The 14380-nt window shown below is 49.2% G+C and overlaps 1 protein-coding gene across 3 annotated transcripts in view; it reads left to right on the top strand.

Annotated features, from left to right (window-relative positions):
- The window catches only part of LARGE1 (LARGE xylosyl- and glucuronyltransferase 1), a 541787-nt gene that overhangs the window by 474262 nt on the left and 53145 nt on the right, over window positions 1-14380 (top strand). For all 3 annotated transcript variants that reach the window (XM_047867970.1, XM_047867968.1, XM_047867969.1), the window contains one exon: window positions 10528-10683. In XM_047867970.1, coding sequence (XP_047723926.1) covers window positions 10528-10683 — 156 coding nt within the window. The remainder of the gene's footprint in view (window positions 1-10527; window positions 10684-14380) is intronic.

Genomic DNA, 14380 nt, shown 5'->3' with positions numbered 1-14380 from the left:
TTTCATGCGTCATTTTTCGGAAGTGAGTCCCTACACCCACCCCACACTGGAAATGGGGAGATTAAGTTCTACTTCCCAATAAGGGATTCAAATCTATATATTAGGGCTGTTCTGTAAGGAGATCTGCTTCTCTCCTCCATTTATATTTATTTATATCCATGTAGACGCATGTATATTTATTTTATCCTTTGGGCTATCATGCAGGACTCCTTGTAAGCCATTTTTTCCATTTTGTGAGGGATATTTTAATTAAATATTGATATTATTAAATATTATTAAATGTACTAGCAACAGATATTAATGGTTGGCGGAACGCTTACACGCACACATTTAAACTCCAATACGTCTCAAAATGTGACAGCTCCACATTCTGCCCCCTGCACTGACACCACGAAATATGGGCGCTCAAATGACATAGGAACTCATTCTCTCCCTTTCTCTGTCTCTCTCGGGCTGCCTGTGTTTCCGCAGGGTAACTTTTAGCAGTCCCGCCACCAGTAAGTACGCAGAACTCAGTTCTTCAACAAATACGTGCTACATGTGTGCGGTAGACCAAGCACTGCCCTGAGCACTGGTTATATGGTAGTGAGTGAGACTGCATAGGCCCTGCTCTCCGTGAGCTTATGTGCCAGCACAGAATATAGATACCAAACAAGAAAACAGACAGTCAAATGGGGCATTCCAGGCAATCGAACTGGCTGTGAAGAAATCAAAGCAAGTGATGTAACCATGACTGGCACTCATAATCCCAGTGTGGAGAGAGAGACCCTCTTTCTCTCAGTGCCTCAGCTGAATGACTCTGTTGATGCTTCTTAGGACACATGCCCACGCCTGAACCCAACTGTTTGTTCTTAGGGATGGTCAGGAATGGGTCATTAGTCAGTGTGAGTCACATGCCCATGCTTCTGGCATATCGGGCATGACTGATAGTCCCATGAGAATCATCCGAAGAGGACCAGGTCTGGTTCTGTGATGGAATGATGTAGGGCACAGAGAAAAGCAATAGCCATCATGGAAGGTGTCTGCTGGGAACCAGGAAGCCAGCTGCCTTTCCTGGAGCAGAGATCCATGTGGTACCCGCCCCTAAGGACATTAATTACCCCCTACGGGCAAAATCCCACTGGACTACAAACCCAGCTGCTCCTCAACCAACCTTGGGAGAATCCCTCCACTAAAGATCCATGCTGTCCCTACAGGTGGGATCTGCTTCCCTCTATCCTCCCTGTCCCCACATCAATAGACACACTCCCCAGGAGGACACTGTGAGAAGTCTGTGAAATGTGAGTCAAGTCCTAGTAATTAGTTAATTTCATAGAGAGGAAGAATATGGGGCCAGTTATCATCCACAAGTCTTAAGTCAGATGTCTGCAGAGAAGCCACATTAAGACAACACTCACTGAGGGACTCTTCAGTTTGGACGGCTTTGCCATTTCCTGCCGTCAGTGGTCCATCAGGAATTCCCCACACATACCAAAACCCAGTTCAAACTGATTATTAACCCCATTTTATAGCAAAAAAGAACTGAAAACATTGAACATGATGAACATGAGAGAAGATGGCTAGACCTTCTCATGGATTCCTGACCCTGTCGTCCCTGAGCATTAGCAAGGGTATCCATTTTCCTATTGTTATTTTCCCCCTCCCTATCCTCTCCCTCCTCAGACAGGGAGAAATAATGTTACAGAGACAGAACAAGAGATGGAAGGATGTAGGACAGGGACTCGGATTCATGCAGGAGCCTACGTGTCTACCTTTTCCAGATGAGGAGACTAAATAATCACTGAATTTGGTCTGTACTCTGCTCCTTTCATGGGGAATGATGCACTTTTGTCTGGGAAGAATTTTTTTTTCTTTCTGGGATTTGTAAGAACCAAGAAGCAACAAAGGACCTGTGTAAAAAGGGGACAAAGAGTCAACAGAGCCTTTGCGGCTTGAAATCTGAGTTTCAGACACACTGTTTTTGTTTAATAGCTACTCCCGGTAATTGTCAGGAATGGGAACAGAGAAGGACGAGAGCTGGAAAAGAATCTTCGACAGTTGGTGGGGGCAATAAAAGAAGTGAGGTGGATTCCATTGTCAGTCGACAAACATTGGCCAAGCCTGTTACTGCACATGCAGAGGTGGACAAACACAGGCCTCGCATTCAGGGAGCCGGCAGTCAGGCGGTTAGAGACTGAGGGATAGTGTCACTTTAAAGGACATCCCGTGGGAACAGAGTGTGTGTGTTCCACGCGAACTGAGCGCCAGTCTGCTCCAGACTCTGCAGTGGGCGCCTTGACACTTCTTGTCTCGTGGATCCTCTGAAGCAGGCATTCTTATTTCCTTGTATCGGATTGGAAAATCGAGGTTCATGCACATCAAGTTGTTTAGGGGACAGAGTCGAGAGGAAGCAGAGGTGAAATTTGCTTTGTTCCTCTGCCCATCAGCACTGCTCAGTGTCTGCTCAGTATGTTAAACCTATTTGCCTTACTGAGTAGTCCCTCTTCAAGCCTCTCCGTGTGGTCCAGCCAGGACCGCAGCTTCTTCTCTGGGCTGTGTCGTCCGACCCGTCCTACCCTTCTGCCTCAGCCTGCGACCACCTGTAGTCCCCAGCTTCCATTCTTGTTTCTCGTTCCCCCTTCCCACACAGAGACTCCATTTTCATCCAGCCTTCCGAGTTCGTAAGGTGGCCATTTTGTGAAATCCAAACCCAGATTTCTTTTGTGACTTGAGGTGCACATGCGACGTACCTTCATGTGCATCGATCCATCGGTTCTGGGCTTGACCATGAACTACAGGGTGGTTTCTGTGACAGCCCTTTTGTAGATGAGGGGCTGTCTCCATGGTATTAGGCAACTTAGCACAGGCCAGCCGCTGATGGCAGCCGGTGTGTGGGTGGGTCTGCGTCTCCCCTCTCTCCCATGCAGCGTAATCCTGAGGATGACAGGGAAAAGGACTTGTGAGACTATCATCCCCTCCTGGAAATACCAAACAAGGGGGGAGCACAGAGGGAGCTTCAACTCCTTCAAGAGAACATGACAAGCTGTTTGGCCCTTAGACAAAGAAGAGGGGAATATATTTCTCCATCCTAAAGTCCACATTAATAGGGCTTTTATAAATGATTTGCTGTAGACAGAATGTGAAGATTATTGAGAATGTCATCATCATGATTTCCATTCTTGAAGCAAAGGGCAGCGATTGAATACTAAGTACCTGCCAGGCACTGTGGCACTCAGGAAGAATAATAAGTCATGCTCCCTGCCAGCCCAGAAATTCACATTCCATTGCTGCCAGGTGCAGGCATGTAAATAAATAACTACAAGAGTATGCAATGAGTCCTCCATAGAGTTAAGTGCAAGAATTCTATGGAGCATTGAAGAAGGGCCCAGCAACAGCCCTAGGTGTTACATTAAGAATGCTTACAGGGGCGCCTGGGTGGCTCGGTCGGTTAAGGTCCGACTTCGGCTCAGGTCATGATCTCACAGACCGTGAGTCTGAGCCCCGCATCGGGCTCTGGGCTGATGGCTCAGAGTCTGGAGCCTGCTTCCCGTTCTGTCTCCCTCTCTGTCTGCCCCTCCCCCGTTCATGCTCTGTCTCTCTCTGTCTCAAAAATAAACATAAAAAAAAAATTTAATTAAAAAAAAAAAAAGAATGCTTACAGTGAGAATCAGAAAACCCAGTATGCAGGAGGCTTAAACTAAACCCCCTATATTGGGGGAGTTTAATTTCTTAGCTAAGAATACTGCAGTAGATACAAACATTGGTTTGTGGATAGCAGTGCGTTGAGCTCTTTCTCATAGTCACAGGATGGCTGTCATGGTTCCAGTCATCACATCTCTGTTTACTGCAGAAAGGTGACTGGGGTGGGAGAAGAATGGCACTTTAACTAAACCTTATTATTAGGAAATGAAATATATGCTTCCCCATGTATCTTTTTGGGCAATCCTGAATCATACGGCCCACCTTGGCTGCAAGGGGGTCTGGGAAATCAGAGAACAGGATCATCATGTTTAGCTTAGATCTTAAATGGATCATGATCCATTCACAGGAGCTGGCAGTTGCAACTACAGAGTCAGTGTTCTGTCAGGAATGAAGAATGGGTTGGAGAGACAGACCTACTGGGAGAGAACCTTCTGCCACAAGCGGTCAGGCAGAGATTTACAGAAGAGACATGCATTTGAACTCAGCCCTTCAGGACGAGCAGGTCTTCACGTGAAAGAGAAGAAGTAAGGACTTCTGGGGAGAGGCTAGAGCATATGCAAAGGCACCAAGTCATGAAAGACAGGCTCAAGAAATACCAGGAAATTCTTTTAGCCTGGAGATAAGAGCAGGAATTGTAAGTGGGAACCATTTTGCAATAGGCTTAACTACGAGGCCAAGGAGGGTAGGGGTTATTCTGTGAGTCATAGAAAATCAGGGGAGGTCTTGAGACACATACCCACTTGCCAGATACCCCTTATCCCCGTAAACTTGGAAGACATAAGGCCCATGGTCTTGCTCACCTGGCACTTGCATGCAGGCTCTGATGTCTTTGCATTTTGGTACCATGCGTTATTTTTATGAACCCTCTGGGTTCTGAGTGCTTCAGAAGCTGAGTTTTTGAGCTCTTTCCATAGCCTTGTCCTTGTTTTGAGGTCTCGTTTCTACCTTTAAAATGCCTTTTCCTTGATGGGCGATAGAGTCTCCTGTTTCTCCTTTAAACAAGTTGACTTCTGCTGTCTTCCCAGATGATGTTTAAGTTTCCCGGACAGTAATCAATTTCTGTCAATTTCTCTGGCTCACTCCAGGCTGACTCCAGGTCTGCACATACACTCAGCCTTTACAGACATTTCAGACCCAAGCAGATCACGCCCACGGGGCCCCTCGGTGCCTGGCAGCTTCTGCAGCCCACCTTGCCTGCAACCTGGATACCTCCTTCTCTGCTTCCTTCCAAGCTGGAGGTTCAGCCCCTGTATCTGAGAAGCCCTAAACCATCCTTCGGCCTCAGTATCCCAGGGATGGGTGAGGTCCCTGTGTTTGGAAGGGGAAAGTAGGCTTCTTTTATGATCCTATAATTTTTCAGTAAAACTCACATTCATTGCTATGAATGGAGTTATTTGATGATTATAGACATGAGAGAAATGAGAGAGGAATCCCTAATGTCTCTCTCCCTCAGGTTCAAATCCTGACTCTCCTGCTTCCTAGCCATGTAACTTAGGGCAATTCGCTGGATTTTCCTCACCTGTAAGATGGGATAAGGAGACGATCACTTGTAGTGTTGAATGCACGTGTTAAATGAGCTATGACAGCAAAGTATTCAGAGCAGTGCCATGGCACATTCGCAAGCCTCCCGTATATGTTAGCTGCTGATACTGAGTATTCTTGCCACGCCAATGTGCCTCAGTAAGTGCAGTAAGTTATGATGGGTTTTTACCACAAGTCTTGGGAGACTCACACGCACTTACCAGCTCCTTGCAAAAATCTATTTTTGGGACACATTCTCCAGTGTCACTCCATCTCATGTGTGAAAACTTGTCACCAAATGTCATCTATACCGCCAGCTTGCTGCCCCCAAGCCAGCAATGATGGGTGATTCTGTCCCTCAAGGGACCAGGAAATGACATTTCTCAGTCGTCAGACAAGTGCTGATCAAAATTATCAGCAATACTAATCCTGAGTCAGATTTTCAGAGGCAGGCATATGGTTTAGTGGAAGGAACAGTGCCCCAGGAGACAGATCCTGGGCACAAATTCTCCCTCTGCTGTGTGGCTCTGGACAAGTCACTTTCTCCCTCTGGGCCTTGGTTTCTTTATTATAGCTCAGGAACCATCAATAACCGCCTGTCTTTAACATCTCTTTAAGAGTACATATCATACCTGTAATTTAAAATGGACAGCTATGTAATATCTGCCTCTCTCTCTCTCAGTTGTAAGTTCCAGAAAGAGAGTCATGATCTCTTGTGTTCATCTCTGCATTCACGGCCCCTCTCAGTGCCTGGCACACAGTCAGTGCTCATTTTTTTTTTTTTAAATTTTTTTTTTTCAACGTTTATTTATTTTTGGGACAGAGAGAGACAGAGCATGAACGGGGGAGGGGCAGAGAGAGAGGGAGACACAGAATCAGAAACAGGCTCCAGGCTCTGAGCCATCAGCCCAGAGCCCGACGCGGGGCTCGAACTCACGGAGTGCAAGATCGTGACCTGGCTGAAGTCGGACGCTTAACCGACTGCGCCACCCAGGCGCCCCAGCATTTTTAATATATATTGAATAAATGACTGATGTGATAGAAAGACAAAGATTTGGGAGCACGACAGACCTGATTTTGCATTAGGATTGGTTACTTACTGAGTGACTCTGTGTTAGGCTCAGCCTCAGAATTATCATCTGCAAAGATGGGGATAATAGAAATAACTTTACCAAGTTGTTTTGAGGGTTGGATGTGAAAACGTCACACATGCACACACACGCCAACTGTGGCCTAATGTCTAGGGTATGATGGGTATTAGGTAAACATAGCTATCATTTACTTCTCTGGAGCCTAGCACAGGGGAAGGGAGTATGCTGTGTCTAGCTGATTAAAAACTAAGGAGAAAAAGGTAAATCCAAATATACATTAAGTTTGTCCCTGTTGAAGAGGCTCAAGTTTTTTGAGTCAGATGCACATCCCTCAGCCTTCCTGCTGGCTTAGCACTTGGCAAGCACCAGGATCTTTGGGTGAGCTTCCCTGTCACAGGCCACCCAGGTGGCAAAGGGTTTCCCAGAATCCCATTGGCCTGCCAGTGTCATCACCGTCTTCTCCCTCTAACTTTGGCTAATTTTTATAGAACACCAGTCACCAGTATTTACCTGGATGCAATAGGCAGACCTAACTCACTCTGCAGACACAGAACAGAGTGAGGCATGATGGGTTAAGAGGTGGCCTGGAGTGGGTCGGGGGCATCTGGAGGCCTGGGTCCTCATTGTAGCCTTGACTGAGTCCATACTCACCACGTGATCTTGGGCAAGCCACCTCCTCCATAAGCCTCACTGTCCTTGTCTGCAAAGCTCTCAGCCCACAGCGCCGTGTGTGATAGCAGCTAGGAAGCTGGGGTTCGGGTTTAGAGCTGGCTTCGTGTCTCAGCTCTGCCACTTACCCGCTGTGAGACACGGGCAAGTCAAGTACCATCTCCGTAAAATGGACACTAGGACCCAAATGGGCTTATTTGGGGGATGTGATGACACAGTGTCTCCAAAGTGCCTGGCAGATTTGTGCACCGAGAGTGAAGATTTGTTTGTCTGGGGACACAGAGGCTAGCCCTGATTTTTACTTAGTGTAAGTTTCTCCCTGTTGAGGAAGTTCAGGTTTCCTGAGTCAGATGCATATCCATCAGCCTTCCTGCTGCCTCAGCACTTGGCACACACCAAAATGTCTTGCAGCAAAGACATGATCCCCACAGGGTGTGAGTGACACCAGCTCGTATGCAATTATTTTAATGCATGGCCCAGGACCTTCTCCTGCCCGGGTTGTGTGTTCTCAGGGGAGAGCCTTCCCTCTCCTTCCCTCTTGCATCCTTCAGAAGGCACAGGAAGAGAACGCATTGTGCACACTCCTGCTTCCCTGAAATGCAAGTGCCACCAAGTGGCCTCATTCCAGGAAGGGTCTGCTGGCCGTTCTGCACTGTCCTGAATGCTAAATACTCTCTTCCTGACTTACTGCTCCAGTGGACTTCAGGCTGGCAGGAGGAGAAGGGAGGGCAGGATGCCAGTAGGCAGGCTGCTGCCACCGTCTTTGAGGAGAGAAGAGAACCCATATAAGGTGGGCCCACCCCGGCCTACAGGCACTGGGCCGGGTAGGCATCTGTTTAAACCTCTTAGCTACTCTGTGGAGTCAGGGTTACTGATTCCCACCTTGCACACGAGGAAAATGAGGCCCCAAGAAACAAAATGAGCCGCCCTGGGACACACACAGCTAATGAGGAGCTTAGCTGAGATTCAAACCCAGGCTGGCCTGACATCCCGGGTTCTTGCTCTGCCATCACCCCATTCTGGTCATGGGAGGGCAGGGGGTGTGGTTTGCACCAGTCAGGTCTCCTGTTGTTCCCTTTGCCTTGAGAGAGGGACTTGGTCTTGCAGAGTATTTGCCCAGCCAGCCTCAAGGGCTGTGGCTGCCATACCTCCAGAGGACCCTGAGAGAGCGGGCAGGGGGAAGTAGGCCTTCCAGACCTCTCTAAATGGCAGCCTGTTGAGGCTCCTGCAGAAAGAATGTGGTTAAAGGAGGGAGCCAGGAAAAGACTGAGCTCTGACACCCCATTCCCTTCCTCTGTCTCAGTGTCAGCTCTGCTGGTCCCCCCACGATGTGAGGCGAGTTGGAGAAAGGTGAGAGCTAGTTTATTTCTTCTGTGATGTGACAAGGCATCAACAGGGAAGTTTTTACAACCTGGCTTCTCCTGTTCTCTGCCCTGTGGACAGAAGAACGTGGGCTTTGGAATCAGGTTTATTCAGACTTAGATTTGAATCCCGGCTCCCATGTTTACCAACTCTGTGGCCTTGGGCAAGTCACTTCTCCAGTTTCTTCTTTACAATTGCATTCCTGGGATGCCTGGGTGGCTCAGTCAGTTAAGCATCTAGGACTCTTGGTTTCTGCTCAGGTTATGATCTTGAGGTTTGTGGGTCCCAGCCCTGCATCGGGCTCTGCACTGACAGCATGGGACCTGGTTGGGATTCTTTCTCTCTCTCTCTCTCTCTCTCTCTCTCTCTCTCTCTCTCTCAGATAGATTTAAAAAAAACATTTAAAATTGAATTCCTTGTTCAGGTCACCATAAGGATTAAAAGACGACAAATACAAAGCTGATGGTGAGGGGTCCCCCCTGCCAAGAGCATGAGCTGTGCCTGCTGGGAAATTCTCCTAACTGGCGTCACTTGCTGCCCGTCCACGCTGCCACTCATGTCTTGTCCAGTATAGTCAGAGGATCCTACTCAAACATGGAGTTAGTAATTTCCTCCTCTGTAAAATCTCCAGTGCCACAGCTGAGTTCTGAGCCTCCATGGAGCTGGGCTCTCCCTGCGCCCCGAGCATGGCCTCCGTGGAGCCAGGCTCTCCCTGCACCCTGCTCACCTCTGCAGCCTCATCTCCCACCCACCCCACCCAGCACCTGGGCTCCGGCCACAGCACGTGACTTCTCATTTCCCACCGGTCTTCCCTCTGGCTGGACTGTGCCACCACCATCCCCTCCGTGCCCGCCCCTGCCTCCCAGGAAACTCTGCTTCATCTTTCAGGCCCCAGCAGGTGCACCTCTGGAGCTCCTCTTCTAGAGCTTCCGTTCTCCACGCCCCTCCCTCCATGGTCACATTCTGAGTCCTGTTTGTGGATGCCTCTCCGGCCCACCGCCAGCCAACCAAGGGCGAGCACTGTCAGCAGGGGGCGCTGCCCCTCTCCCAACCTGGTACAGCCTTTATTGAGCGCTCACACTTGGCCAGACACTCCTTACATGCTTTACATGTATTAACGAGTTGAAGGCAGCTCTGAGACGGAGCATCCCTCAGTCCGGCTGGAGGCAGGAATCGTACCAAATATTTAAACAGAGAATTTAATTTTTAAAAAATGGCAACTACACATAAAGTGTTGATTTGGTAAACTAAGTAAAAATAGAAACTCGCAGGAAACCATTACCACCCTCCGGGGCTGAAGGAACAGAGGGAGAGGTGGGGGGATTCTTACAGCTTGGGGCTGGAACCCAGACCTGGGCTGGGGAAAGCAGGCAGCTCCAGGGCAGACGAGGAAACTTGTTCTCAGTGTTGGGAAAACTGCAGAATGATTCTAGCTGCTGCTAAAGGGAGGACGTGCCACTGCCACCTTGAAGAAAGGAGGGGGGTGGGGCGCCCTGGTGGTTCGGTCGGTTGAGCATTGGAGTTCAGCTCAGGTCATGATCTCACGGTTTGTGGGTTTGAGTCCCGCGTCAGGCTCTGTGCTGACAGCTCCAAGCCTGGAGCCTGCTTCAGATCCTGTGTCCCCCTCTCTCTGCTACTCCCCGGCTCATGCTTTGTCTCCCTCTCAAAAATAAACATTGAAGACAAAATAAAAATAAAAATAAAGGAGGTAGGGTGATCCTTGCAGAAACAGGAAGCAACAGGAGGGCCACATTCCTTTTTCTTTCTCCCAGATTGTCAGTCAGTCTCCCTGTCACGGCCCCTGCTGGCAGCATCTAATGGGAGGCGGCTGGCAAGGCAGAAATAGGGTTTGCAAAGTCCCTGCCTCAGCATCACAAAGCAAGCTTGGAGCTGAGAGACAGAAGCTAAAATGCTGGCACGGGCGGCAGCTGTTGCTCTCCCCATTTCACAGATATGGAAATTGAGGCACAGAGAGAGTAAGTCACTTGTCCAAGATGAAGGAGCTACCTAGACCAGAGCCAGGATTTGAACCCAGGCAGTCTAGCCTTCGTGCCCTTCCTCTTCAGCACTGTACCATAGATGGTGAGTGAGTGAGTGAGTGAGTGAGTGAGTGAGTGGACAAGCCACCAACACTGCTTAGCCGGCGCCCAGCCGAGTCTTTGCACAGTCCTCCCCGCCTGACGGCCCCTCGTCGCCCGGGCAGGTCATTCACTGGAACTCCCCCAAGAAGCTGCGGGTGAAGAACAAGCACGTGGAGTTTTTCCGCAACCTCTACCTGACCTTCCTGGAGTACGACGGGAACCTCCTGAGACGAGAGCTGTTCGGCTGCCCCAGTGAAGCCGATGTCAACAGTGAAAACGTAAGTGGCTCGTGGGGCCTGGGGGTGCGGGGCAGGACCCCCGAGATACACAAGCCACCACCCTTGCCCCAGGCGGTGGGGGAGGCAGGTGAGTCAGCACATCCCTGCCGTGCTCCCCGCTGCGGGTATAGAAGGGCTGTGCCGGCCCAGACGGGGTGAGGTCGGAAGTGAGTGTCCAAGCAGAGGAATCAGGACGAGCCGAGCGCCAGTGAAACAACAGATGCCGTGTCTCTCCGTAGCCAGGAAACTCTGACATCCTTGTGGACCTGGCAGCCACAGGGGAGACCCTGGCTTCCGTGGTCAGTGCCCGGGGGGCATCAAAGATTTGCACAAGTAGCTGGCTCCTTTAGGGTTAGCAGAGGTGAAGAGAGTGTTAGGTACGTGGCATGGCTAACACCTCTACTTTCCTGTCTCTTCACTGTTTATAATCTTTTATATGTTCTGTCTCCTTTGATGTTTGTAGAAACCCTCTCCCCGCCCCCCATCAGAGTTGAGAAGTTGAGGCACAGAGAGGTTAAGCAGGTTGCGCACAGCAAGCAAGGGGCGAAGTTGACAGTGACTTGAAGTTCTGGAGAGCGGGAAGGGGGGGAAGCAGCAAGCTGTCATGGAAAAAGCAGGGCATGTAGAGTCAGGCCGACCTGGGTTTGGCTTTAACCCCTTCCAGTTACCAAGTATGTGACCTCTGGCAAGTTACTCGACCTCTCTGTGCTTCCGTTTCCTCAACCGCCAAATGGGGACAAAAACCTTAGAGGCGTGTTTGAGACTAAGCACGAGATTGCATTTGAAGCACCTGGTTCAGTGTCTGCTGTGTTAGACGCTCAATAAATATTTCCTCCCTTGCCTTGACCCTTAGTATTAGACACAGAAGTAACTTGTTCATGTAGTCAGTCGACAAACATTTACTGAGGGCCTTCTTATGCTGAGCACTGGGTATTCATAGGTAAAAAAAGGACGATGGTCCTTGCTCTCACTGTGCTAATATTCTCATGGGGGAAACATAGTTGGTAACTACAAGAACATTCAGGAAAAATGATCAGCCAGTGGGAAATACTACATAATACTGAGCATATTAATGACGAGCTGGCTACTCCGCTGGTTTGCAGGGTCTGGAGGGCTTCTTTGAGGAGGTGATGGTCCATCTGAGACCTGAGTGACAAGAAAGAGCCAGTCATGGAAGAGCAAGGGATCAAAGCCACAATGAGACCCCTCCTCACACCTGTTAGAATGTCTATTCCCAAAGAGCAAAAGGTAACAAGAATTGTTGGGGATGAGGAGGAACCAGGACGGTTGGTTGAACGTACAATGCTGTGGCTGCTGGGGGAATCAGTATGGCAGTTCCTCAAGAAAGTACAAATAGAACTGTCCCATGACCCAGTAATCCCACTCTGGGATGTGTCCAAAAGAATTGAAATCAGGATCAGGATCTCCAGGCAGTGTCTGCATTGCCATGGTCGCTGTGGTATTACTCTTGACGGCCAGAGGTGGAAATGACCTACCTGCCCGTCGACAGATGAGTGGATAGAATGTAGTGTATATATACGATAGAGTATCATCCAGCCTTCAAAAATAAGAGGAAATGTTAGCATTCATGACAACGTAGGTGAGCCAGGCAGATATGATGCCAGGTGAAGGAAGTCAGTCCCAGAAGGATAAATACTGCATGATGCCTCATGTATGTAGATGCATCTAAAATAGTAAAAGCTGGAGATGTAGACCACAGAATGGTGGTTACCAGGGGGCAGGGGGAGGGGCCGTGGGGAGCCATTGTTCAGTGGGTGTAAAGTTAGTTGCACGGCATGAATGAGTCCCAGAGACTTGCTGTACAATTTAGTGCTTACAGTTAACAGAGTATTGGGCACTCAAACGTTTTAAGAGGTAGACCTCATGTTAAGTGTTCTTAACACACACATACACATACACACACACTCAAAATCTAAGAAGGTTTTGGGGGTGATAGATTTGTTTATTACCTTGATTGTAGTGAAAATACATGAACGAATGTAGCGTATGTCCAAAGTCACCAAATTGTTATCATTATGTGTAATTTTCTGTCAATTATACTTCAGTAAAGCTGGGGGGGGGGGCAGGGGTGGAAGGGCAAAGGAAGTACATTCCAGGGGGGGGGAAATAGCCAGTGCAAAGGCCCTGGGGTAGGGCCAGGCCCACACGAGGACCTGAAGGATGGCCAGGGTGGCCAGGGGCTGGAGGGGGAGGAGGAGAACACGAGAAGCTGAGCAGCAAGAAGGCAGGAGGCAGATTGGAAGGATGTTGTAGGCAGGCTAAAGAGTCAGGATTTTATTTTGTTACTATTATTGTTATCATTTATATTCTTATCTTGGATATCATGAGAATTCTTTTAGGCTCCCAGTGGCAGGGGAAGGTGTGTGTGGAAGGTCTGGAGGATGCGCTCGGCTGGACCTTTATCAGGACAACTGGTCCCAAGGCCCCCCTGCCCTCTAGTATTTGACCCCTGAGTCACAGTGGACTCCCCTCAAGCTCTGGCCCTCCTCTGCATCACCCCATGCCTTTGTCAGTGTCTGCCCTTCCCTACCACTGGCAGTAGAGGAAAGAAGACCATTAAGCACTTGAACTCTGGCTTGAATTCTGGGAAGCACTTAGAGGTTTCGACAGACACCGTGTTCTGGTTTTTCCTTCCACTCTCTAATCAGTATTTGCCATCATTGTCAATATCTAAGTGCCCGTTCGGCACTTTTGTCCCCAAATACTAAATGGAAACTGTTCTCTTGCCTTTGTTTCTTCCTGCATAGAAGAGGCTCAAATAAAAAGCCTTGCAGGATGAAGCCATCGGTTAGCTGTCCCTATCAGTGAGTTCCCCAGGTGCGCTCTTCTGTGTTTTAGGAGGTGAGACTCCCTTTATAAATGACCCACCTGGTTCTCCTACCACCAGCTTCCCCCGGAGGGTCATCAGGGTGGGGAAGTCGTCAGTGGTCCTTCTCAGAATCTGTAGCCGCATTTATTTGCTCGACAAGCAGGTGTGAATGCCAGCCATCTGCCAGACCATGCAGGACACCGGGGTTGAACTCAGAGGCTGGCCCAGTCCCTGTACGTTAAGTCACTTGCTGTGCAACAAGTGTTAGCGCTGCCAAGGGGGTGGTCTCTCCGAGTAGAGGGAGGGCCACAAAGGAGAGAACAGCCCTCTCGATTGCTCACTGCAGCCGTTGTCCCAAACACTCTGCCCTTGACTGTGCACTAGCCACACCCATCTCCTTCTGCTCCTTCTGCTCCAATCTCCTTCCCATGGCAGGGCCTTTGTGCTTGCTTCCTTCTGCCTGGAACACCCTGCCCCCAGGTGCCCAAGTGTCTCAGATGTGGCGTCCTTAGAAACTCCCCTTGACCTGCCCCTAACCTCAAGTAATGCTTCAAGTCACTGTCTGTGATGTGCTCCATTTTCCTTTCATCCGAGCACATGCTACTGTCCACAATTAGTTGGTTCATACAGTTGTTTCTTTTTTCTTCTTCTTTTTTTCCCTAATAGAAGACCAGAATATAAGACCTTTAGAGACTTTGTCTTGTTCCTCTCTTGGGACTCCTTCCTCTAGCAGAGAAGCAAGGACCTCATAAGCACTTAACAAATATTTATGGAATACTTGAACAAATAAGAGAGATGAAGGAAGTCCCAGGTAAAGGACAGAGCGGATAAAAAAGCAGGGCATTCACAGAGAACGTGTTGGCAGCT

The sequence above is a fragment of the Prionailurus viverrinus genome, chromosome B4 (genome assembly GCF_022837055.1).
Source record: "Prionailurus viverrinus isolate Anna chromosome B4, UM_Priviv_1.0, whole genome shotgun sequence".
Lineage (NCBI taxonomy): Eukaryota > Metazoa > Chordata > Mammalia > Carnivora > Felidae > Prionailurus > Prionailurus viverrinus.
The sequence above is the reverse complement of the archived record's forward strand: the minus strand, read 5'-3'. Positions and strand labels throughout refer to the sequence as shown.